The 24164-nt window shown below is 36.3% G+C and overlaps 1 protein-coding gene across 2 annotated transcripts in view; it reads left to right on the top strand.

Annotated features, from left to right (window-relative positions):
* The window catches only part of esyt2b (extended synaptotagmin-like protein 2b), a 52935-nt gene that overhangs the window by 25551 nt on the left and 3220 nt on the right, over positions 1-24164 (top strand). Inside the window, exons 8-20 of one of the 2 annotated variants that reach the window (XM_030123117.1) lie at positions 6527-6647; positions 7871-8047; positions 8183-8265; positions 8652-8700; positions 8796-8885; positions 10187-10282; positions 11685-11747; positions 15497-15571; positions 18728-18814; positions 18956-19105; positions 21157-21509; positions 23067-23165; positions 23345-23476. In XM_030123117.1, the coding sequence (XP_029978977.1) occupies positions 6527-6647; positions 7871-8047; positions 8183-8265; positions 8652-8700; positions 8796-8885; positions 10187-10282; positions 11685-11747; positions 15497-15571; positions 18728-18814; positions 18956-19105; positions 21157-21509; positions 23067-23165; positions 23345-23476 (1575 nt within the window). The remainder of the gene's footprint in view (positions 1-6526; positions 6648-7870; positions 8048-8182; positions 8266-8651; positions 8701-8795; positions 8886-10186; positions 10283-11684; positions 11748-15496; positions 15572-18727; positions 18815-18955; positions 19106-21156; positions 21510-23066; positions 23166-23344; positions 23477-24164) is intronic. The other variant, XM_030123118.1, reaches the window with a different exon arrangement.

The following is a 24164-nucleotide window of genomic DNA, read 5'->3' as shown; positions in this document are numbered from 1 at the left end:
GAATCAACAAACTATTCGTTAAAAATGGGAATAACATGAACAACCACAACCAAACTGAAATTTGTTAAGAAAAATCAATGCAATTTTAACAACAGTTTATCATTTACACATGCTCATTATAACTTACAGATCACAGTAGATCTACAAGTATACAAAACACTTAGTAACAGGTAGAATATTATTAAAATTGCACTTATCTGGAAACATTTCATGTTTTTCATGTTTATATTCAGGTTAATAACATTTTTTGTGGAAGGATAGTTTGTAAATGTAAACATTTTCATGTAATTTTACTTTTACACACCTAAACAAAGAGAAAAATTCGGAGTGGTCATGATTTATAGTATTTATATTTGTAGTTATTATGATACTGGTCTGGTCCACTTTAGATTGAATTGGTCTGTATGTGGAACCTGAACTAAAATGTATTTTAACACCCGTGATTGTTAATATCTTCAGTGTCATTTTTGCATTTCATAAATCCATCCCACGGGACCTTTTAGTGCAGGGGTAGACAACTCTGGTCCTCGAGGGCCGGTATCCTGCATGTTTTAGATATTTCCCTCTTCCAGCACTTCTGGTTCAATTAATGATGAGCTCATCATCAAGCTCTGCACAAGCCTGATAATGATGTAATGGCTTCCAGGTGTGCTGGAAGAGGGAAATATCTAAAACATGCAGGATACCAGCCCTTGAGGACCAGAGTTGCCTACCCCTGCTTTAGCGGGCCAGCTTGGGCCCACGGGTGACATGTTTGACACCCCTGCTATAGATGGTGGAACCGTGGCACAGCTAACTCTGATCTTCAGGGATGGTCGGCTCCGCATTTGAGGCCACATCAGAACGATTAATGTTAACCGACCATCACAATGGTGACATTGGACACCACCTGCCATAAAATATCAAAAATAGAAGAGGAAGTCACTTTGCCACTGTTGAAATGTGGCCATGCATCAAGGCAGAGTCCGTGAAGGGGACCTGGACCCACTATTCATGCAAACAGGTCCTTTTTTTAAGATAAAGAAAACACAATGGTTCTTAATTTTTTGTGATCATACAGTAATAAAAAACATAATTATTGCCAAATTTAGTATCTGCAAGTCTTCCTAAATAGTACAAATCTGAACTTTTAAAACAATATTAAGTGTGAGGGTAACTGGATTGTCATTCAACAATTGTACAAATAGATTTAGAGAAAGGTGGGTTAACTATGTACGTATCGAACAGGGGTGTCCAACCCTGGTCCTGAAGAGCCACTATCCTGCATGTTTTAGATGTGTCCCTCTTTCAACACACCTGGTTCAAATGATAATCCTATCATCAAGTTCTGCAGAAGCCTGATAACGATCGTCAGGTGTACTGGAAGAGGGAAACATCTAAAACATGCAGGATCGTGGCTCTCCAGGACCAGGGTTGGCCACCCCGGTATAGAACATGCATTCACTATTCAGGCTCATACGTAGGCTGATATTTTCTTCTTAGTGTATTTCCTGGTCTGATTCATATTGTGTTGATAAAGACTTGACCTGACTGAGCACATTTAGTCAAACAAGAAATGTGTTATGTAAGAAATTATGTACAGGCAGTCGACCAGGACAATTCATCACGCTGTTGGAATTTATTTCACAGCAATGACCAGTTTGTCATATACGGTTCAACTTATTACACGGCAATTTACTAAAGAAATCAATCATTTTACAACAGATACGGATAATAGAATGATTTTATTGATTTAAAATTGATCTCCTGGGTGTATGAACTGTTCTGTATCCATAGCAACTGTCCACTGTAGGCGTTGTTATCAGCCTGTAGATTCGAATGCTGTCATTGATAAATTAGCTCCCCATAATACATATTTTTACATTCATACATGAATGAATTACCAGTGAAACATACTCGAACTGCTATTTGCTCTTTGCAGATGCTTTTTTTCATTCTTTTTCATTCTCGTTTGACTTGCTTGTTTTATGAGTCTTAGCCCTCAGGGAAGGTGTGTGGGCAGAGTAGAGAGTAATTGAGAGCTGATGAAGAGTTGAAAACAGCCTCCACTTAAGTGCATTGTTTAGACTGCAAATAAAGTGACATGTGCATGCATGCTGTATATGATTTTCTGGGCTTACAGCTGCTTGTCATATGCCCCGCTGATCCTGACAGACATGCTGAGGCAGGCAGAGCTCAGTGTCTTGAGTCCTCTCCAGGGGTGAAATTGATCCGTTGTAGCTTGTGCAATGCTGTCGGGCTCAGGCTTAGAAGCGACTAAGAACACCCACTGTACATACTCCAGTGTGCTTAAATGTATTCAGCAGTATTGTCCTTAAACAACCAAATAAACTCTCTCACTTTTGCTATTGTACATGTGCAAACACATGCAGGTGAGGGGGAGTTTTCCAGTGTTTACACCGGGTGAGTGACAGAAATGCAGCGATAAGTGCTGATACAGCAGGATTCCCCCAAACACTCTCAGTTCTCAGCTGGCAAAAAGCCTCATCTGTGATCCCCCACCAGAGAATGAGAAGGTCTTTAAACTGTTTATAGGAGGGCTGTAGCCTCCTGCTTTAATAAAAGATAAGCCAAAGATTGATCAAATGAATGGTCCTGCTGGCTCCAGAAGAAACACAGCGGCCAGTATGGAGTTTATTTGATGGGAGTTTTTGTCACAGCAGAGGATTTGAGTTCTGCCTCAGTAATGTTTTACAGTGGAAGTGGGAGTGGGAGTATTTGTTGGTAAATTTATTTGCTCAGTTGTCCAGGAGAGAAGCAAACCAGAGAAAATCATTATGATAGGAATACATTACTGAACAATAATACATCATTATAACTATTATTATAAAATAGTTTTTACTGAATTTTTGAACATTTGCAAAAAACAAAGCAAAATACATACCCACTCCCCTGTAAACTCACCGTAGATAATAGAAAATAAATTAGTCAGTATTTAAAAATGGTAAATTAATGGTGTAAAATCAGTTTGTTAAAAATAAAGTTAATAAATAAATATATACAGTACACTACAAACAAAAAGTTAAGGATATTTTTTTAAATTTTTGGGCTATTTTTTTTGTTGGGATTCTTGCAGAGCTTTTTACTTTTTTGTGTGTGAATTGAATTGAAACACATTTTTTTATTGACCAGGCATAGTTTTATTACAAATGGCAAAAATGACAACAAAAAAAGACCAAAAAAAAAAAAAAAAGAAATATCCTTAACTTTTTGTTTGTAGTGTATATTTAAAAAAAAAACATGAAAGTAAAGGGTCATTTACATTTATTCACATCAGGAAGACTCTCAAAGTACATCAAGAATGGTTTACATAGCTTTTTAAACTTGTTTGAGCTTTAAGTCATGTACCTAACTTTTTCCACCGTTATGCATGATTGTAACTATTTTTGGATTTATCAAAATATAGATTGTTGCTGTGCTTTAGTGAGTAGGTGTTGTGTACTTGTACAGTGTGTCAGACAGACTTAACACCGAGATAAACTGAGCAAATAAGGGCTTAGGCCAATATAGATTTTGATTCTTCATATTTCAAGTCATTAAATACAATGTGGTGAAAACTGAAAGTTAAAAAATACAAGTCCATACAGTGTCACATTACATCACAAATGGAATAAATGATCAGAAACTGTAATTATTTTAAGGTAGAAAACACTAAATACCAAATTGTGTCAATAAATAGCATACAGTTAGCACAAAACATTAAAAAAACAACAAAACTTTCTTGGAATTATAATTGACCATCTTCTATTCTGACCATTAGGAGGCAAAGAGGATGTAACTGAACAGGAGGAAACAGGAAGTGTCAGGAAAAGGAAGTGACATCACACAATAAACTGACACTGACATTAAATCTCTAGTTCTAAACCATAAATCTACACAGCATATTCCAAATAAATTAAACACCTTAAGGGCAACACAGTGGGATTCAACCTGTTATTTAGTCTTTTTGAGTATCTCAGTGCATTTTTTTTTTTGTAAAATCCAATATCCAGTAAAATAAATGAATTTAAAAATACTCTACTTTTGCTCTGATTCAGCTGTCTCTCTCTTTGTGTTGTCCTCTCAGCATTCAGTCAAAATTGACACAAAATATGGCTGAAATAGTATTGTATCAGGGCAAAAAAAAAAAAAAAAACCCCACAAGAATCTGAAAATATAAATATTCCTTCTGTAGTTCTCTCCTGTCTGTCCAAATCAAACCACTAAATATAAGATTGATGGCCTGGCACTGTTTCTTCACACTGTATAAAAGTGAAACTAAAAATATGACAGTTATGGGAGTGGCCACGCTGCTGCTGTGGTGAGTCTGAAAGAATCTTATCAGATGACAAATTAGCTGCAAAAAACCTCTTCCGTCACGGTGTAGATTTTCTTCCGCCTGTATATAAAGCCAAGAGGAAATGCAGTCTTGTCTCGTCTCAGACCACTTAAGTTACAACCCATTATAGAACCCTCTTGGTGATGCCAAAGAACTGTCACGCTGAAGCTTTTGTGGCAGAGTTACTCTTAAATTTGACTTGATTTTTATTGCAAATGTGTACTGGATCAGCTATCTATTTTCAGTCTATATGAGTTAACCCATAAAGGCCCAAACAGCCATCAACGACCAAAACCATCTGCTGATTTAAAACGTTAAATAAGTTCTGATCCACTAATCCTATCAATACATGTAAATGATTGGTGTAAAATACAGTTTGTCATCTTTTCATGGTCATCAGATATGATCCATTTGGATGTTCAGACACTCCGTAGTTACCATGGAAACACCGTCATCTTCTACAACATTGATTCACCAGTAAAAACCACTGATCCAAGTTGGATCAATGACAGTGGATGGAGACACTTTGTTTATGTTTAGTTAATGATAGATTTGACTGAAAAAGTCACTTTTTCTTTGTTTTTCTCTGTTTCTGATATAATAACCCATAAACCCCTCAGCATAATGATTAAAGTACATGATCCATAAATTAAATATAGGAAAATACCTTATTTGCATTGAAAAAATGCTAAATAGAGAGGATTATATTATGATAAATGGTGATAAAACACTTAAAAAAGGTTCAATAGAGAGAATCTGAGCTTTTAGGAACATCTACATGATCACAAAATTGTATACAGGAAAATATCTGATTTTCACTGAAAAAACACAAAATACAGAGAATAATGACATTAGAAACTAGAAAAGCACTCGGGGAGCATAGACCTCCACCAAGGCAGATCAGTCTGTCCCCCCATCACCACCCAAATTTAATCATTTGTTCCTTGTGCCAGTATCAACATTTCCTGAAAATTTCATCCAAATCTGTCCATAGCTTTTTGAGTTATCTTACTAACAGACAGATGAACAAACAAAAAATCCGCTCCTCTGTCCTGTCCCCCCAATCACCACCAAAATGTAATAATTTGTTCTTTGTGCCAGTATCAACATTTCCTGAAATTTTCATCCAAATCCATCCATAACTTTTTGAGTTATCTTGCACACGGACAGACAGACAAACCAATGCCAGCAAAAACATAACCTCCTTGGCAGAGGTAATAAACAAACAAACAAACAAACAAACAGACAAACCCAGAGGAAAACATAACCTCCGCCGTTACACTTGGCAGAGGTAAGGATGATAAATCTCTTAAGAAAGGTTAACTATAGAGAAAAATTCATTTCGGAACTGACACAAAAGTCGCACTGGGTCTTTATAGGTTAAAATCACTGCCACAGCCATCAGTGGACCACTTCTAATCAGTCTGGAGAGTGAATGTGTTTGGCTTATAATAGTCTTTTTATTGAGGGTTCTGGAAGCATGCTGGAGTATTTCAAAGAGGCGTTCTGGGAGGTGGTTCTGTAAATTTACAGTCCCAATTAAATCCAGGCAGTCACAGAGCTACCGTAAAGGTCTGCATTAGCGGACACCCAGAAAGCACAGGGAACGCTTTATCAGATTCTGTCTGCAGTAACTGTCCGATTTATTCGGCTGTCTGTCACATGCCAGCACTTTTGCATTTTCCTGCAACCCATTCACTAGATTTAGCCTGTGTGGGTCAGAGTCTTGGGATCTCTCCAAACACAGTTTCAGGATCAGTCGTGGTCAGTGTCTCAGGCTGCTTTTGGACGCTGTTGACGGAAATACACATCATGATGCATGGAAGGACACGCTGAGCAATAAGGCAGGATGATGAATTTAAACTGCAATTGATTTTTTTTTTTTTTTTTTTTTTTTTTACTTGACTCCTGTTCTCTTAGTGCACTGCAGCAGCTAAATGAAAAGAAAGAGGAGTCTGCGGTTAAAGCCATGGCCTGCCTTCACTGTCATTGTTTTTGTTGTGCAGAGGTTTGTTGGTTAGCAGCGGCAACATGCTTGAGCTGAATCCAATTTTCCTACTATCGTCTCACATGAAAAGCAGAAATGTACTGCTCTAAACTGAGATTAAAAAGGGGAATATTTATAACCCAAGGGCACCCTTACTGTCTTTTAAATAATTCATCGCTTCATTCTGTTTATCTTCCCCCTCCTCCCTCCTGTCCTCACAGTTGCTTCTCTGAAAGTCTGATTCAAGACATTATCTACAGTTATTTAGTGTTACCCAATCGCATCACTGTCCCACTGGTGGGGGATGTGGAACTGGACCAGCTACGTTTTCCCATGCCAAAGGTACCATCACAGACCAACTCCTTACAAAAGTCCTTCTGCTTGTTTGTGTGAATAATCATTTGTAGGTGATAGTCTTTGACCAATCACTCATCTTATCATTGTGTGATGTATTTCATTTTTCCTTTAGTAATAAAACAAATTGCTCTGAGTTTTAAGGTAACTCGCTGTATCACAACACACAAAGAGCAGCATTTAAAGAGCATTTCAAGGTTTTTTAATTCTGTTATCTGTAGCCATGGCAACAAGATTAATGCAGTTTCATTGCACACAGCAGCACTTAGCAAATCCTTAGGTTCAACTTTCACTCCTATTTAAGATCCCTTCTCTTTTTGTCATTACAATTTTTAGGTGTATATAGAAATTTGTGGTCAAATAGATATTGACATACATAACACTGGTCAACAACAAATTTATTGTTTAAGTTTTTTGAGCTGATTAAGGATAATTTTGGTGTGCTGAATCCAAAAATCACATTCATTTTGCTCAATCAGGTCAACTTTCTGAACTATGCTACATATTGGCTTTTTAACATTTTTGCTTACATTTATGGGCATTTTCACATCATATGATACAAAATTCTTTCATATTTCTTGCAATAAACGAGTTCTGAAGATTTTACTTTTGCCAATTTATGATTAATGTTTTTTTTTTAATATTACAGGTGAATGAAATGGCTTCGACTAGAAGATCTTGCAAAAATAAGCCTTACGTATTCTGCTACATCTGCGGTGAATACACCATTTTACCTAACAGGAATCCTGTTAGAAAATTATTTTTTTCTCTTAAAACCTATTTTGGGTGAGAACTATATAAAAAATCAACTGATAAAGTCACAAAAATGTTATCAATTTTATGAGAAGATCAAACTTTTCAAAATCAAATTAGCAAAAAAACCTGACCTGATTGAGAAAAACAGATGTCAGTTTTTGGATTTAGCGGTGCAAAATGGTCCTAATTCAGTTGAAAAAACCTAGACAACATGCAAAAAACATTTTTTGTAACCCAGTGTAATTGTACAGTCACGGTGTGTAAAGTTCAGTAGAAGTTGCAAACTTTCTGCAGAAAATCAAACAAAATAATGAATTATGCAACTATCTAATAAGTCAGAGTTTGTCTTTTGCTGTCACGTAATAACCCAATATCTTATGACATTTTAACAGAACACCAGAGGTGGGTATTTTAGAACTGTTCTCCTTAACCCTGCTCTCTGTACATCCCCACAGGGAGTCCTGAGGATTCACTTTTTGGAGGCGCAGGATCTCGAAGTGAAGGATATATTTCTGGGAGGGTTAATCAAGGGCAAGTCTGACCCCTATGGCATCCTGCAGGTCGGTAACCAGATGTTCCACAGCAAAACAATCAAGGAAAGCCTCGATCCCAAATGGAATGAAGTTTATGAGGTGACGTAAACTTGGAATACAATCGCATATTCTTAAGTTACTACAGCAGGTGCAGGTTCCTGGCCTGATTTTGCACCACTAATGCGTTTATTGATGGGGCATGCCTGTATCAACAAGCCTTGATATTTCCTCCAGGCTTTGGTGTATGAGCACTCAGGTCAGCATCTTGAGATTGAGCTGTTTGACGAGGATCCAGACAAAGACGATTTCCTAGGAAGGTGCGTTTTTCTCATATCCTGCTCTGCTCTACGCTTATCACGCTTCACAAGAAACATGACGGGTTACACCTCAGCGTGAACACTGACCTTGAGTTAAACCCTCTATATCTGGCACCACATTGTCTATTCCACAGATGGAAGGTGTGACAAACAAATATGTGCCAACTCTGACATCAGTTAAAATGAAGCAGAGGTGTTATCCCTCATTTCTTAGCCCAAGGATAAAGTCATATTGATTTTGCCCCAAGGCTGTAACACTACGCCTTGTACTGACACCACAAAGCAGCCAATCAATGACCTGACCCCCTCTGTTCACATTAATGGGCACGTTTTCATGCTTTTTGCCATAGCTATGTACATATGTAACTGTGTTTCACTACTCGCAGCCTGATGATCGATATGACTGAGCTGCACAAAAAACAGAAGGTTGACGAGGTAATATTCTTTTTATTGCCAGAATAATCTGCTTTTTGCTTTGAAGAACCAATTCAACAAGTGTTTACATCTTTGACATGTTGTCTCGTTGTCAGTGGTTTGACTTAGAAGAGGCTCCTACTGGGAAACTCCATTTAAAACTGGAGTGGCTGTCTCTGCTCAAAACGCCGGAGAAGTTAGACCAGGTACAGCTCTGAAAAAATACCTTTTCTGCTTCAAAATGTGTCATATTGTCTTAGCAACAATAACTAGAGTGTAGGAGACTATGTGAAGTGTAATGCCAAAACGACAAAGATCCCTGTGTGCACATTTGCATTCTATAACATCATTGTTAGCCATAGAGGTTGGCAACTTTAATGCCACTCAGGGAGGACAGACTTTATAGTGTGAGCTAAGTGAAATAGAAAATGAGTTTGACTTTTTTTTTTTAGCTGCCTATTAGGATACTTTTTGGTAAAAATGTCCTTCAAGTATGTTGAATTCTATTGACTGGATGAATATAAAAGGCTTGAGAAAACAAACCTTTTTTAATGGCAGATTTTATTCACAAAGGTTAGGATGGCAGAATATTTTATTTAAGACTGAGCCATAAAAATAACCTTATGTAATAAAATGAAACGTTTAACCACGGCAGCCATGTGCACACAAAATAAAAAAACAAAAACAAATACTCTCTACCAGGGGTCTCAATCTCATTTTCTTTCAGGGGCCAAATTCAGCCCGATTTGATCTCCAGTGGGCCGGACCAGTAAAATAATAGCATAATAACCTGTAAATAATGACAACTCCAAATTGTTGTCTGTCTTTTAGTGCAAAAAAACCCCATTAAATTATGAAAATACTTACTTTTATAAAGTATCCAAACAAAAAAGATGTGAGTAACCTGAAAAAACTGAAATTTCTTAAGAAAAATAAGTGCAATTTTAACAATATTCTGCCTCAACTTATCATTTATACTTGTGCTATATGGATTAGATCTACAAAGACACTAAACACTGAGTAACAGGGAGAAAATAGTTAAAATTGTGCTTAATTTACTTTAGACATTTCAGGTTGTTCATATGTGTTCAGGTTATTCATGTTTTATTGTTAGAGGGTAGTATGTAAATGTAAATATTTCATAATTTACACTAAAACAGAGAAAAAAATTTGACGTTGTTAATTCAAGATTTTTTTTTGCTTAATTCAAGATTTTTTTGCTTAATTCGAATTTTTTTTTTTACTTAGTTGAAGATTTTTTCTTTTTTTTTTTTTGCTTAATTCAATATTTTTTCCTTAATACAAGCTAATTTTTTTTTTTTTTGCTTAATTCAGTTCAAGACTGTGGAATTTTTGACCACAAAAACATCCCACAGGCCAGACTGGAACCTTTGGCATTTGGCCCCCGGGCCACATGTTTGAGACCCCTGCTTTACACTAATATACATGTATTTTATGGGGGGGGATTTTCTCTGGGGTGATGACCCTGTCTTTCCTGTCTGATCAGGTGATGCGAAGTGTACGGGCAGACACAAGCCTGGCCAATGATGGGCTGTCGTCAGCACTACTGGTAGTCTATCTGGACTCAGCAAAGAACCTGCCAGTAAGATACAGCAATGCTCACTTTATTCCAATGCTTAAAGAAGTTTTTCTAGCACTGAGCTGAAATATAGGCTAAGGCTTACTGTATGTACTGTAGGCTTCTTATTCACCGCCCAAAGCATAACCACCACATTTAGCAAGACTCAGAACCAGTTGAGTAAGAAATACCAGTGCAGCTTTCTTGTTTAAGAAAGGATTATTGGTCAGCATGCAACAATGTTCCCTTTTTCTGCCACCATAATGTTTCATTCTTCGGGACAACATTTTGCTTTTTACATTCTTTTTACATTCTTCGTACCCTTTAATTTTTTATTTTCATGCAGTCTGACCTCCAGCTGAACCTGGCATGGCTGTAAAGTTCAGCTGGAGCTCAGGTTGTTTTAGTCATACCATTATTATCCTCAACATCCAAGCTTCTCCATACTTAGCAATAAAGGGAGTTCTGTGATTCTGTCTTATATGGAGATATCTGCTCCATCCCATAAGTTATATGTCGTTGTTACCCAAAGAAGCATAGATTATGAAGTTATTTTAAGATTTTTATGTAGATCTAATGAGGTTTGAAAAGCTGGCAGAATCAGGCTTTACCATGTAAACATCTGTAAACACTCACTATCACTTACGTTTGACACTTATCTTTTGCAGTCACCCTAGTCCTCATAATTCCATATTTTCCTCTTTATCCTCTTTTCACCCAAGAGTGTCTTCACGGGCAGCTTAGGCTGTGGAAACTTAAGTGAGAGAAGAGCATCCGGCCTAATTTTTTGTGAGAGCAATACTACAGAGTACAGAACAATATTTGTGAGTCTGCCGGTGCTTTGCATCTGACAGTGTTAGCATTAGCAGTGTGCGATGTTCTTAAAACATGTCTCTGAACGCATGTGTCGATGCACGGTTTTATTGTAATGGTTGTCTTCATAGTGCCAAATAACCATTAACATGAAACAGACACTGTAAAATGGATCCAAGGAAGCAACACTGTATTCAGATATACAGAGTCCTGGTTCAAGGCTGAAATATAGAGTTTCTAGAATGCTAAGGGTTTGCTGCCAAGGCGTGTAATAACCTTTGTCTGTATTAGCGAGCCAATTAGTGCATAGTCGTTCAGATATAGAGTCTGCAGAGTAGCTTGTTATAAATTCCACAGTGTTTCAGACTATCTCGCCCATGTTGTCCCAAAAGGAAAGACCCTCATTATTTGGACCAGTCTTTGCAGTGCTAACTCCCTGTAGTGTCAACAGTATCAGCCCCACTTTGCCCTTTCTTTCTGGCCCATGTTCAGTACATATTCCAACTATTTTTTCTCCCCATTTTTCTTGATTTTCTTAACCATAACCGAATCACTCCAGTCCTACTAACTGCGGGTGTGATTTTCTTCCCCAAAATCTCCTGGTGGCTTAAAGAGCAACCTGTCAGATTTCACCCATGATGGGTTGAAGCAAGTCTCAGTCTTTAAGGCCTTGAAGGTAATGTGGGAAAAATGGACTGCATGCACCTATCACACCCTGTGCACTATCACCTATCACCATCATGCGACTGTGTTGACTATTAAACAAATGCAAATTTTGCATGAAGATGGATGATTGGATTGTCTGTTTTCTGCATTTGTTGTGCTGTGTACTCTTTTTGTCACATTTGTAATGAAACTTTATTTTCCGCATTGCCATGTGATCTTGCATGCAAAGATTGAATATGATGTAAAAGTGAAACCAAAATATTTCCCAGTAATTATATTAATGCAAAGTCAGTGATCACCATTTTTTTTACAGCTGGTTGAAACTGTGGCCACTCATCCACAGTAACAGACATGTTGTATTTCTCTAGCTCAGACAGCAGTTGTCATTGCATTCTGATGTGCTAATGCTGTGTACTGTGAACTGAGCACAAGGTCCTCAACAGGAAACTTCCTCAGGCAGTGGCTGATGGCATGACAGCATGATTTGTTTCCCAAGAACCAAGATACTGGTTTTCGTTGGAATTGTGCAGTAATTTTCCTTGTCAGACAAGAATTTCGGCAGATATGTCCTGTCTCTTGGTTAAGCCATAATACCTTAACCCACGTACTGTATATTTACCTGATCAGTGTACGGATAAACTAGGCATTTTAATGCACATCCATACAGACAGTTTAGTCTAGTTCATTCTGATAAGACAGAAAAGATAAACAAAACAGGAGCCAAACACATCTACGCTCACATAAACAGAAATAAATAGATATGTCAACAAATTACCCATGTCCAAATGGAGATACAGTTTCTTTACATAACTTTTCACCACATCTCAGTCTGATAGTTTCAGTCAGATATTTCTCTCTTTGCAACTTAAAATTACCCCAGTTTAACAAATAATGATACTATGGAAATCCTGATACATTCAGCATCATAACATGTACCTGTAGCCGAGGCAGAAAGAGGTAAAAATTCCAAAAACTGTACCAGCTGAACAACCAGTTCAATTTGACTTCCAATGTCTTATTTGATGGACTGGTTTCGTATTATTTTTTTTCTGTTGAGCGACAGCACAAATGAACTTCCTTGAGGAAATTAATGAAGTTAATCTCATCTCAACCATTGAAAATATAGTGATCTGAAATAATGGTTCCTCCACATTACGTGAGGCTTCAATTCACTGGCAAAAAGTAAATCTGTATGAGTTAGTGCTAACACAGCGACCAAAAAAAAGGCAAAGAAGTATTCAGTTCAACCTATATTTATTATTATTATTATTATTATTATTATTATTATTATTATTATTATTATTATTATTATTATTATTATTATTGATAATAATAATAATAATAATAATAATAACAATAATGATAATAATAATAATAATAATGTGTGGTTTGTGTTGGACTTTCAGTTATATTTCTGGTTTCAATTCCACTTAGTATTGTTTTATTTCATATACAAGTTTAGATAATTATTTGATAGCGTTAATGTTGTTATTATATGTAATTTCATTTTTTCATTATAATATTTCAGTATTTTGTATTTTATGTAAAGTGGTTACTATAATGCTATATTATTACTATATTAACAAGTGGTGCCAGGCACAACAAACCCTGCCCGTCGCATGTATTTTAGCTTATTTTGTCATCAATCCAGCTGATGTCATCATGTCTATGCATGTGCTGATGTCAGCATATCAATTGCCTCATATGTATATGCCAAGTTGGAAGTAAATTGAAAGAAAATTGATGTTTTTATAGATATGTGAAATTTTCCCCATTATAAGTAAATGGGGAAAAAAAAGATTGAAAAAAATTCATAAAAATTTTTAACTTTGACCTACTTTTCCCAAAATGTCATTAGATCTATTCTGGGTCACTGGCAATCTATAAACCCAATTTGGTATGAATTCAACCAATAGTTTTGCTGCTAGAGTGTTAACAAACAAGGAAATACAGAAACAAACTGAACCAAAAACAATACCCCTTGCTTCTCCTTTGGTGGGTGGGATAATAATACTATTACTACATTTAGTAGTAATAGTAATAATTTTACCCTCATTAATAATAAACTGTATATGTCAAAGTATATTTTTTCTAAGGCCCACTCTATAGTCTGTAATAATTACATCCCCATAAATGTCAAACAAATAATTTTTAAACATCTCACTTTGGAAAGATAATAGTAATAACTCCCACACAACTTCATAAACCATTAATTTATATTCACAATGATAATATCAACAACCTACTGAGAAATGTAGTTAAACTTGTAGCGAGCTGCAGCACTGCAACCCAACATAGCAGCCCGCAGAAGAGTCTCACTAGCTGCAAGCTGTAGATTGTATTACGTCATCTCCGTAAATAGTGAAACACGGTGTCAATTTACAGAAGCACTTAGGGAATCTAAATTAACTGCTGCATTCTTTCACTTGGCTTTAAGCTTCCTTGTTTATTTCCCGGATGTTTCAAGCCTCCCATTGTCAGTTCACATGCATTGGCACTCCCTCAGTGGTTGGCCTCTTGAAGCGAAGGTTAAAGTTACTGCTACAGAAATATGTCAGTTTTAGGCAGGTACTAAATAATTCCTGGCTCTGAGAGCTTCTCTCTTTGCTGCATTTCCAGAACAGTGGCTATAAACCTTCTTTGAATCTGACAACATCAACCCATAAAGACCCAGTGCTACTTTTGTGGCAGTTCCCAAATTAAATTTTCCTCTCTATTTATTAACCTTTCTTAAGTGATTTATCACTATTTATTGTAATATTATACTTTTCATGTTGCATTTTTTCAGTGTAAATCAGGTATTTTCCTACATTTAATTCAGTGATCATGTAGATGTTAATAAAAGCTCAGATTAAATTGAGGGTTATTATATGAGAAACAAAGAAAACTGAAGAAAAAGTGACTTTTCAACAAATATATCTTTAACTGAACATAAACCAAGTGTCTCCATCCTCTGTCATTTATCAAACTCCATGGGTTTTACTGGTGAATCAATGTTGTAGAAGATGACTGTGTTTCCACGTTCACTACAGAGCCTCTGAAGGTCCAAATGGGTCATATCTGATGACCATAAAAAAAATGTCACAAACAAACATTTCACTTGAATTAATTCCACATACTGATAGGTTTAGTGGTTCAGAAGTTATTAAACATTTTAGATCAATAAATGCTTTTGGTTGTCAGTGGCTGTTTGGGTCTTTATGGGTTAAAAAAACTGCAGCAGTCTTAGAATGTACCAAGAGGATGTTTAGTTGTCAACACTCTGACCTGTCTCACCTTGTCTTGTCTTTTCCTTGAGTGTACTGTTAAGGTTTTCATTAAAATAGAAAAATGTTGCACAATTTGCCACATTTGTACTCAAATTTAAGCATCAGAAAAGGGACAGCATCACAAGAAAGGTTAAGACTTCCCTCTAGTACCGCAGCCCCCTGACTGTGGATATGTAGAGTATTATTATTCGGCAAAGAATACTGAATAACACTTAGCTGTCAAAACTCAGCATGCTAAAATTAGATGCAGAGGAGACAAAGCTTGGCAGTCTCCCTGGTAGCCTCTCTGCCTGCAGCCCTGCTTGTCAAATACGATGGTAATACCTCTTCCCCTTTGAACTAAAATCCCTCTCCTCACTGTGTGCACAATCTAGGGGCTCAAGGAGCTAGTGTCTGCGTTATGGAATAATTATTTTGTTCATTACTGCTATTTCTGACATGTCAAAGGGAGGGGATTTCTCAAACATCCATTCTGTCTGATTCTCTGTAGTCTGCAAAGAAGAGCAGCAGTGAACCCAGCCCTTATGTCCAGTTCACTGTCGGACACAAAACACTTGAGAGTAAGGTGAGTTATATGAGTCTGTTTTTAATTTCCAAGTGTTTTCCTGGTTTTGTTACTTCCCTCCCTTAATATGAGACAACATGTTTGTAGATTGAATACAGAAGTTATTTATTTATTTATTTATTTATTTATTTATTTTTACACTGTGATATGATGCAGAGGAAATTACAGTCTGCAGAACAACAGCAATCACAGCTTCTTCTTACAAGCTTTTTGTTAGAGGAAGTTTCCCTTTGACTATTGAATAAGGAACATGAGTAATTAAGAAATTGTCGAGCAGAGAAAATAAGGAAGAATAATCTACTATCTACTAGCAGTGTTTGCCAACTGTTTCTCGTGGGAAATTAGCTAATTAAGTTTGAAAAGGAAATCATTTACATGGAAGGACTACTTAAAGATGGGTTAAGTGAGGAAGATTGTTGACATTTTTTCACAACTGCTAAACAAATCAAACACCTTCTTTCAGAGGCTCCGCCCCCTGACGCCGACTAGTTGGAATAGTTTTGTGTGGATCATAGCCCGCATTGTTTATTTTTTTTTTTACAGAGCTGTGGACAGACACCAGAGCATATTAGATTATAATGATTTTACTCAACTTGCAAATTTTGATGGGTAGCCTTTTCACCTGTTGAACCTGGGCCATTTGTTTCCAATTGGAATCATTTTAATGCAACACAAAACAATGGGGTAGCTCATAGCAGAAGCTTCGTTCATAAGAAACCAAGTCATGATCAGCAAACAGCGAAGCTACAACACATTTCTTATCTTTTCCCATTCTTTGGCTTGCTCAGTGAGTTTTAATAGTAGAGAAATAATATTAGTACTGTTGGCTTAGTTTAGATATTTGCCCATTTAAGTGCTCGTTTTTTGAGTTGTGTACTGTTTTCCGAAACTGAGTTTTGTTGAGCTTTTTATACTTCCAAGTGACACTTTTCTATGCTGCTTTTTTTTTCTTTTTTTTTTTTTTTTTTAGATATTTATGCTGTCAGGGTTTTTCTTTTATATTTTCAGTTTTTATGCTCTTTTATATATATTATTTATACTTTTATGGCAGCTAAAGAGGATTGCGCTTTCACTTTCGTTGTACCTGTACAATGACAATATAGACATTCTATTCTATTCTATTCTATTCTATTCTATTCTATTCTATTCTGTTCTTTTAGCTGAAGTTTTTCTGGTTATGTGGATGTATGTTGCCATAATGTGTTGTATAGCATTACCATGGCAACACAGACGGAACAGCAGGACTGTGGGCATCTGGGTTTAAATGTTCAACATGTATGATTTTGGCGTCTTAGGATCATTTAATGCAGATATTTAATATAATGTTAGGTTAATATAAAGTTAGGTTTCCATTAGTGTATAATCACCTGAAACAGATCACCATTGTGTTTTTAACCTTACAATGAGCCATTTGTATCTGCAAAGGAAGTGGTGTGAGCACCTGATCCATACCAGAAACCTGATTTGTTTAATTTTATTTCTATAGCCCAATATCACAAATCAGAGATCCTTTACAGTCTATCCAATATGCAATGCAACACCTTATGTTCTTTGAAAGTTTAGTTCAAATAAAGAAAAAAATCGCACAAAACACCTTTTAATGGGTTAAAATGTCATGGTATGCAGTAGACTTCCTGTCAGTATTATTTCAAAGTAAATAAAGTTAGTTTAAAAGCAATGAATGTAAATGTTACCTGTGGCTTTAGTAGTTGAAAAATATAACAATATTACCAGATATGTGTCTTCCCCAAACAGTCCAATTAGCAAGCATCAAGTAAAATTAAGCTAATGCTAAGGCTAGTGAGATCATTTTGTCAGTTCAGTCTCATCGAGGGTTGGTTAAAATGTTTTTATGTAACTTTATAAACGTAAAAGATTTAGATTTTGTGAAAACATTTATGGTTAGACCTCAGTTTTTTGCATAATAAAGAAAATCTAGATATTATCTATCATTACGTATCTATTACATATTTCACTATTCATTAGAGACTCTTTTTATGAACAAAAAAATGAATTTATTAAATAAAAAATACTTTTAATCTATTGCTTCAACACTGGTAAAACAAAGATAATTTAATCTAAGACCAAAGTTTATATCAAAATGCTTTTATTTCTGTTGGCCTCCTGGTACAAATATGGTATAGTATCGAACCATGGTCTGCCATCATGCATCTACAGCTGCTCATAAACTACATCTTTTTGAAGATTTTTCCGCCTTTTAAATCAGGCAGTAAGCAGCATTAAGGTGCATCCCTTTAACTGAAAGGCTCAGAGTGGAAAAAAACAAGCACAAGGTCTGACTTTTCATCAAGTTTTGCCTTAGAATAGTGTAATGGAGGTGTTTTACCTTCAAGCTCTTTTGCAGTGCTTCAGCAGTCTTGTATAAACAGACTTATCGCTTCTCTAATTAACACTGGTGTCTGGTACCATCCTTATCATTCTAGAACAGGGAAAAAGCCCTCTGGGTTGTTTGGCTTTTTTGTATTTCTTTAAACAAATCACTCTTGTCTTGGGTGCCTCGAAGCTCAGGGTGCAGCGACATAGCCTTTGCAAAATAGTGTCGCGGGGAGATGTTGTTTTGGTCGAACATTTGCACGTGGGGAAGCCAACCGTGGTATTAAAATGACTAAATGTACACAAAAGAAAATGCCTCATGAATTGACATCTATTATTTTGTGAAAAATATCCCCAAAATTTTTAGCCTGTAGTTGCAGCTTGGAGTTAAGTAAGTGAAACAAGTGAGATACAGCTCAGACTGAAGATGGGTGGAGCTATAATCAGGATCATGTGATGTCCGGAGTCTGCATACAAATGAAAAAGTATTAAAAAGTATTACACAGAATTCAGTGGCATCAGCGCTATCAGATTAAACATGTGACCGTAAAATAAAAGCATTTGTGTGTAATCGGTATGGAGATTAAAACTGGTGTTGAAAGATTTATTAAAAATAGTCTGCAGAAGATAATACTGGGCATCTCATGCACTCAGATTATGCCACTGTGTTGACATTGGTTGTATATTATATTAACTGGTGCTATTTTATATTCTGTATTCGTTGAATTAACTGACGGCTAAATCCATCTGAGTTATGTTTTTAAATTAGTGTTCTCCAGCGTGTAATGTAATTAACAAATGGTTACGTGTCTACACATAAAGATTCGCTACAAGACCAAGGAGCCTTTGTGGGAAGACTGTTTCTCATTCCTTGTTCATAACCCCAGGAGGCAGGAGCTAGAGGTGGAGGTAAGGACTCAAGGACTCTTTTAAAATTTTCCTGACAGCGACTGTCTTTTTAAAAAAATTTTTATATGATGCACCATATGGTGAAGGGAGGTGACTTGCTTTGAGGCAAATCCCATTCATTCTTCATTTCTTCATTCACAGGTGAAAGACGACAAGCACAAATGCACCCTGGGTACTTTGATGGTGCCTCTGAGCAGCCTGTTGGTGGAGGAGGATATGACGCTGACTCAGTGCTTTCCTCTCAGGAACTCTGGGCCCAACTCCAACATCAAACTGAAGATGGCCCTGAGGGTAAAAATGAACCGAGTCGCTTCACACCACCACATGTATTAAGGATGAGGGGGTTAATCATTTGGAATCGAGTTAAAACGGATGTGTAAAATCTGCTGATTCACACCGATTACCTCTTGAAAAGGCTGTTTATTGAGTGATGCTGTGTGTGAAATTAATGTTGTATAACTAATCAAATAACGCAACATCAACACCAAGTAATTATTATTTAAAACCACAGTGGCTGTAACAGTTATTGCTCTCATTGCAGTTTTGTTTGGGTGCTGTATTTTACACTATTGTGTCTAATTGGTGGGTTGAAAGCCTTTTAATTTCTGGCAGTGGGTTACATTCCAAGGTAAAATCAATACATTTTCAAGCAAATGTAGGTAGCCACATTTGTTATTAATGACCCTCCCCTGCAAACATGGCCATTCGTTTTCATACTAAGAGCATTTCAGTCAATGTAAATCCCTATAAGATCCCTCAGCTTTTAAACCACATTGCCCTTCACGACACCAGAACAAATCGCATCATCTCATATTGAACCACACCTGATCAAATAAAACTATGAATGCGGCTGCATCATAATATCGACTTGCTCTGAAAAAGCTTTCCTTTATTAGATCACAAATAACAAATTGCAAGTCATAATGGATATTCTGTGAGCGCAATTATTACATGAGTCACAGCAGAGACCTTTTCTAAATCCTCATAGAGAAATAGATTTGAACACGATGTGGTCGAAGCATTTGTGAATATATCTGAAATGTTTCACAAGAGCAGACGTGCAAATGCTTCTTCAGACTCAAATACCAAATGACCCTTAAAGAATATTAATGTCCAGTGCACTCCAGAATTATTATAGTTTTGAGTTTTTAGTCAGCCTTCCAGTTTAATTTTTGTTCATTTCACATTTTCAGAGGACTTGAATGGTCCAAGAAGTTTTCCATGAGACTAATTGCACTGAAGGGCAAACACACAGCAGCCTTTTACACCCAAGTTCACAGAAAATGTTCATTTTAATAAAAGTTGGACAGATCATGGTCATGGATGAGTGAATCTAATGCTTTACTTTCACCTGGAAAGAATATATATATACATACACACACACACACACACACACACACAATATATATATATACTATTACATACAACACCTCTGTGTAAAAACATCTGCATTTAGTTTTTCAGGAATTATAAAGGAAGCTGGGATTCATAGAAGCTGAAATCAATATGATTAACCAGTGCATAATTTACAAAACCATTGTTTATTAAAGATCCCATATTGTGTAAAGGCATTTTATTCTTGTGTACCATGAACAATTAAGAAAACGAATCAAATTTTACCTGCAATTCGTTTAAGTCCATATTGTTTTGTTTACTGTGGGTTGTAGTTTTCTATTTCAGCTATCAAAATATGTCCTCTGGACTGAAAAATTCTTTAGTTTCAGTTTTTGTTAAATACAGTATAATAACCCTGGTGTGATCAAGATTTTAGAGGCATTTTGACTTGACTCGGAGAACAAGTTGAATGAGTGAAACATTGTTTTGTGCTGTAGTTCATGGTTAATCAGAATCTGAATACTTTATTAATCCCAGGGGGAAATTATTGGGTGTTACAGTTGCTGCATTCAAGTATAATAAAAAGTAGCAGGAAAGACATCAATACAACAGCAAAAAAAGAAATGTATATATATATATATATATATATATATATATATATATATATATATATATATATATATATATATATATATATATATATATATATATAAAGCTCTAAATATACAAACATATATATATAGCTCTGAATATATGTATATATACCAAATATACCTATTGAAACACTCTATTAAGACAGCAAAACAGCAATGTGAACAATATGTACTTGACAATATATGAACAATATGATATTTAAAGAAATATACATAATAAATCTGCAAGAATATAGTGTGTAATTAGAATTATGAGGATATACAGTGGAATTGAACAGTCTAATGACCACAGGCAGGAGTGATTTCCTGTGTCGTTCAGTGGTGCATTTAAGTAACAGCAGCATCTCGCTGTAGATCCTGTGCCTGGAGAAGCAGGGATCCTCAGACCAGCCGTCCTCCGTCCAGGTCAGGAAGTCCAGCGCGACGCAGCCAAACCCTGTGCCCCCCAAGAGACGGTCAGCCTCCGCCTCCCCTCTGCCCGTACCCACGCCTCCGCCGCCTATGGACGCCTCCACTCTCAGTCTCCACCACAGGGACGGGGAACCCTACTCAGCCAGTCCCCTTCGGAGTATGTCCAACCTGAGCACCTGTATGTCCAGCTCCCAGAAACACCTGCCCCATAAGGAGTCCACACCCAGCCTGGCGTCGGACATTTCTCTACCTTTTGCCACGTTGGAGCTTCAGCAAAGGCTTCGTCACCTACAGAAGTAAATGACACATATGACATATTATCACAGGTTTCCTGTGGGGTCTTAAAAAGTCTTAAAAGTCTTCAATTTACAAATCTGCATTTAATACCTTAAAAAACTTTTTAAAAGGTATTAAATTTGATACAGTATGTCTTAAATTATGTTGTCATAAACTTGTTCACTGTATTGTGTTTAAATGTGTCTGTTAAATGTTCAAGCTGCAAACACAGTAACATTAGTCTACTCCAGGTGCCTCAAACTCATTTTCTTTCAGGGGCCAAATTCAGCTCGATTTGATCTCTAGTGGGCCGGACCAGTAAAATAATAGCATATTAACCTGTAAATAATGACAACTCCAAATTTTTGTCTGTCTTTTAGTGCAAAAAAACACCCATTAAATTATGAAAATATTTACTTTTATAAACTATCCAAACAAAAAAGATGTGAATAACTTGAAAAAACTGAAATTTCTTAAGAAAAATAAGTGCAATTTTAACAATATTATGCCTCAACTTATCATTTCTACATGTGCATTATGGATCAGATCTACAAAGACACTAAACACTTAGGAACAGGCAGAAAATAGTTAAAATTGTGCTTAATTTACTTTAGACATTTCAGGTTGTTCATATTTGTTCAGATTATTCATGTTTTATTGTTAGAGGATAGTTTGTAAATGTAAATATTTTCATAATTTAATGTTATTTTTTGCACTAAAACAAAGACAAAAATTTGAAGTTGTCATTATTTACAGGCATACTGTAATATTATGTTTTTCACATCAAACTGAGAAGAAAATATAGAGTCATTATTTTTTATAGGTTATTCTGCTATTATTATTTGACTGTAGATCATATTGGTCTATATGTGGAAACTGAACTAAAATGAGTTCAACAGCCTTGACTGTGGAATTTTTGCACTTTGCAAATTCATCCCACGGGCCGCACTGGAACCTTTGGTGGGCTGCATTTGACCCCCTGGCCGCATGTTTGAGACCCGTGGTCTTTTCCGTTCTATCTGTTCCAACTCAACAATTTATAGTGAAATTAGGAACCAGTTATCGCTAACTTTGCAGCCCCCGGTGAGAAATGATCACAGAACACTCAGCCCAACACACGTGGAGCCAAGAAAGCTGACTTTAGGAACTTTAAGGGATGGCTTGCGAGCAAAAAGGAACCATGAGGAAGTGCAAGTTTAATAATGTCTGGATGGAGAAAAGATCATTCTTGACCTGGCTGACATGAGTAGGAGTCATAAATTTTTGCTAGTATGGCTGTGAAATAAGCTGTGAAATGGACATTAAATTCTGTTCTAAGCAGTCTTAAAAAGGTCTTAAAAAGGCTTAAATTTAACTTGTAGAAACCTGTAGGAACCCTTTATTATGACTATTTTTAATACCAGTGTAATTTATTTAATCCCTGCAGTCATCACTGACACATTGACAGGTTAATATTAATCTAATCTAATTTAAAAAAAAAAAAAAATTAATCTAATCTCCATCCATCTCCACATACATGCACATGTGCTTTATAATTTCAGTGTGTAAAAGTGACACTGTCTGTGTTGTGTTTGTAGTGGTTCGGCCCCCAGCCAGTACCCCCTGGGTGAGATCCAGCTGACTGTTCGACACAGCTCTCAGAGGAACAAACTCATCGTGGTGGTTCACTCCTGCCGGTGAGTTACAAGTCTGCCATCCTACACCGCAATTCATTAGAGTTTTACTGGGAAATCAACTGGGGCTTTTGTCATTTTCTGGCTCAGATCTCTATCGTTCCTTCAGTGCATTCTGTGGGTCTACTCTTTCAATATTAAATACACACAGATTAAAACTGTTTCGTCCTGTGTGTCCTCAGTAACTTGATAGCCTTCACCAAAGATGGCTCAGATCCCTTCATCCGCCTCTATTTGCTGCCTGACAAAAGCCGGACGGGGAGAAGGAAGACGAGCACAATGAAGAGGACCCTTAACCCTGTTTATGATCAAACGTGGGTTTAGATTTTATAGTATCTGCATATTTTACACACCATCATCACATCATCTAGATGCTTGTAATCTGAAAATAAGGTAGCAGTTTATTAGGAAGGTCCATCGACAGAGAATTTATAGATAAGATAAGATAAGATAAGATGTACGGAAAGAATACATAAAAAATATTGGTTGAAACTCAGTAGTTTAGCTGTTTTACTTTATCTGTTGAAAAGTCGTAGGCTTTTTTGAGTCACTAATTTGCTTCATAAAATACCTAATAATAATATAATGTGCATGGATTACAATGTGGTCTTTGGAAGAGTTAATAAGTGTTGGAGATACCAAAGACAGAATAATAATAATGCGGAAGAAATACTCAGTAATGAATCATAAAGGATGAACAAGCTGGAAATTTATAATTAACTATTGTGTTGACCCGTGGGAATGCACGAGTTCTAGAAGCAGTAGAGTTGATAAAATGGGGAGCTGAGTTGTTTTAGAAGTTTGCCATAACTGGAGTAAAAGTTAACTTGCTGAGTTGGTTGAGTGGCTGTGATGATAGTTGGTTATTCATAGTTACCTTATATATTTGTTTGAAAGGGCTTTACATCATTACTGCATGATTTCATGATACTGACATTACTTGATCTGTCTGCTCAGAGGCCTGTAGATCAAAAACAAAATGTTTTAAGATAAAAATGTGAA

Source organism: Sphaeramia orbicularis, chromosome 20 (genome assembly GCF_902148855.1).
Source record: "Sphaeramia orbicularis chromosome 20, fSphaOr1.1, whole genome shotgun sequence".
Lineage (NCBI taxonomy): Eukaryota > Metazoa > Chordata > Actinopteri > Kurtiformes > Apogonidae > Sphaeramia > Sphaeramia orbicularis.
Note: the sequence above shows the minus strand (reverse complement) of the source record. Positions and strands in the feature narration are given on the sequence as shown.